Genomic DNA, 3,006 nt, shown 5'->3' with positions numbered 1-3,006 from the left:
AATAACAAAACAAATGTAGATTATAATTCAACATAACTTACAGCATAAAGACAATTATTTATCACGCCAACTCATAATTTACTTCTTTTAACCAACATGTCAACGGATGATTCCCAACAGGGTAGTTCTGATGATAAATCAAGCACATTAACAGTCTGGACAGGTAATCCACAACTATGACCTCCCATAGCAAACACAAAATTATTTTTTAATACAGCTAGACCAGCTTTAACACGGGAAAGAGTCATTTCTGGTCCATACTGCCATTGCTTGATTTTTGGATCGTACCATTCTGTACGATTTTCAAAATGCCCAGATCCACTAACCACTAAAATAACCTATTAAAATTAAATAGATAAAATATTTGAAAGAGAAATGCATTATAGCGGAACCATACTTTATCTCCAAGCCTAGGTTTAGTACGTATATTTTTTGGAATTGAGCCGATAAGCTGATCTGACCCAAGTGAATGAAAATTTAATGCCTCCATAATATAATCTTTACCTTAAAAAATTATAAAATATAAAATATAAATTAGTTCACATTTTCACAATAAAATCATATTTTAAGAAAAAACTTACAAAGACCATTATTTAGAAGAGGTTCCTCAATTACTTTTGTTAATATGTAATTTTTCGATAGTAATGGCAATCGCACATGTTCCATTAATTGGGGTAACATACATTGTCTAGAATCCAATTCATGTGTTACCCAACGAATAACACATTCAAATACCTACAAAAATAAATATACTTATAAATATGCAATGAGTATTGTCCTTTTCTTAGCTTAAATTGTGTTATAACAAACAGTGGCAACCGCCCCCTCTTTTTTTCGGTGGGTGGGGTCGTGGGGGTCCGTGGGTACCCCAGCAAACTACTTATGAATTATGTTCCTAATAAGCTATTAATGTATACATATGTAGCACTGAAGCAAGCGTAAACGGAGGTGGTGGTCCATGTAACTTTTTACTTGCCCCCCCCTTTGAAAATATAGTTCGGCGCCACTGATAACAAACATATAGAAAATATTTAAATTTTATTATTTTGCCCTTTTTTTTTCTATTAATAAAGTAACTTTATTTTACATTCCCCTATAAATTTTTTTAGGAAAAATCAATTTTAGTTTGCTTACCTTTTCTTCATATGGAACTGCAAGTTCATCACTGGAGATCAACTTAACTACTTGATCAGATGATAAGGAGAGGAATTCGTCACCCTCAATAACATCTCTAAGAATCAAATTCATAACAATAAATATAATTTTTTTATAAAATCATTACAACAAATAATAGTCCGTACAAAAAATGTTGTTTAATATACAATTCTGAACTTGTTAATAATTGTGGACAGCTGTGTAAATCTGCTAACGCCTTTACACCAAGACAATTTGTAAAGTGCAGTTGTGTCTGTAAAAAACCACAGCATGCCTCCTTTATTTCTTGTAATTGCAAGAGATTTGCCGCTGGTAATAAATTCTAGAGAAATCAACAATAAGTAATTTAAATAATTGTATTGTCTAAAACAAAATCAAACTTTATCTATTATTACCTGTACATTATTCTCGGTGACCATGATTTTCCCAGAATAAATAAAATCTACTAATAGTTGTAAGGTGATAGAATCTAATTCTCTTATAACTACAAGATCTTTATTCTTTTCTGCAAAATGTGTGAACATTGCTTGGAAATATTGACTAGCAGATGCTAAAACCACTTTGTGTCCAAATATTATTGTACCGTCATCCGTTTCCAGTTTAATATCACAAAGAACCTCATGTCTAGAAACAAACATTTGTCACTAGTGTTTATCAGACAGTTTAATTCACCTCCTACTTACTGGCGTAAGGATTGTAATACTTGAAACATTTCGGCATAAGACCTTTTTGTATACTCAAATTTTGCTGGTTCACAACTAGTGGATATCGGTATTTCTTGTAGACCTTGCATTGTAAATTATATATTTATTAAGTCCAGGGGCTTTGAGCTCTTAACACAACAACAGTATTCCAATATGCTATTAAAAGGACATACAAATATTAAAATGATACATATAAAAAAAAAAATTAATAACGACAAATAATTAATCAAACACGAATGGATTATGAAATCTTATGATATGTTGTTCTTAACACACACTGTATTATTTTTAGAAGTTTAAATACTTTTAATATTTAGTTGAATCAATATAGTTATATTTAATTTCTTACATTTATTGTTATTTGTTGTTTTAGTTTAAAATTATTGACAACAATGATATTAAAATTAATATGATTATGCCAAAACAACCGTATATTGACAGAAAAAAAAATTATTTATATTTTATTTAGGATGATTAATCACAAAACATAAATAATAATATATGTAGTTATTATTTTTTTTTTTAATTACACTCAGGCAAATACTGAATGTTCAAATACCTGGAGAATTGATATATTTTGACTTCTGAAGCATGTTTGTTGCCAACATAATATATATATATAATACCATTATCAGTTTACACAAAGATATAGAACACTAACATGGACAATTTTACTGTTATTTTTTATGTTAAAATGAATTTAATTATTTTTTTATAAGTAAAATTTAAAGGTAACAGCTATTACTACCCAAGGAACAGAGCTTCCGCTGTACTTATTTTGCAGTAATTTTTTTAAAAAAGGCATGTATAAGTATTTTGTTCATGCAAAAATTACTATTTTAAAACGATTATTAATTTATGATAAATTATATTATATTTCATCAGTAAGATGGAAAAAAGACATCGAGTACAACTTTTAATTAAATTATTTTTAGTTTCAACAAGTTAACGCGACTAGCGATACAAAGCACTGATTAGGATTCAGAACCGAACAGCGAGGAAGCACTTGTGCCACTTACGTACTGCATAGAAAATAGAAATACCCATAATAATAACACAGTAGTATTATTATTTTTTTAGTAGGTTCAGTCGTAAGTACTAAGCAATAAGTTGTAAGTACCTACCTAGTTCGGTTAATATCAAAAAG

At 29.1% G+C, this 3,006-nt stretch overlaps 1 protein-coding gene across 1 annotated transcript; it reads right to left on the bottom strand.

Annotated features, from left to right (window-relative positions):
• Positions 1-58: 58 nt before the first annotated feature.
• Positions 59-2,045, bottom strand: LOC100166195 (kelch-like protein 2). The gene is made up of 7 exons (XM_001943917.5): positions 1,839-2,045; positions 1,551-1,779; positions 1,302-1,477; positions 1,135-1,231; positions 582-735; positions 398-504; positions 59-338 (listed from the first exon to the last, which is right to left on the bottom strand). Exons 1-7 carry the CDS (start codon positions 1,946-1,948, stop codon positions 72-74), a joined length of 1,140 nt encoding a protein of 379 aa, XP_001943952.3. The 5' UTR covers positions 1,949-2,045; the 3' UTR covers positions 59-71.
• Between the last annotated feature and the right edge of the window lie 961 nt (positions 2,046-3,006).

The sequence above is a fragment of the Acyrthosiphon pisum genome, unplaced genomic scaffold, assembly GCF_005508785.2.
Source record: "Acyrthosiphon pisum isolate AL4f unplaced genomic scaffold, pea_aphid_22Mar2018_4r6ur Scaffold_6402;HRSCAF=6966, whole genome shotgun sequence".
In the NCBI taxonomy this organism is placed as follows: Eukaryota; Metazoa; Arthropoda; class Insecta; order Hemiptera; family Aphididae; genus Acyrthosiphon; species Acyrthosiphon pisum.
Note: the sequence above shows the minus strand (reverse complement) of the source record. Positions and strands in the feature narration are given on the sequence as shown.

Coding starts and splice junctions, on each gene's coding strand:
- LOC100166195 (XM_001943917.5), bottom strand. CDS start 1,948: ATGCAAGGTCTACAAGAAATACCGATATCCACTAGTTGTGAACCAGCA. Junction 736..1,134: donor CAGTTCCATATGAAGAAAAG/GTAAGCAAACTA, acceptor TTATTTTTGTAG/GTATTTGAATGTGTTATTCG. Junction 339..397: donor AACCTAGGCTTGGAGATAAA/GTATGGTTCCGC, acceptor TAATTTTAATAG/GTTATTTTAGTGGTTAGTGG.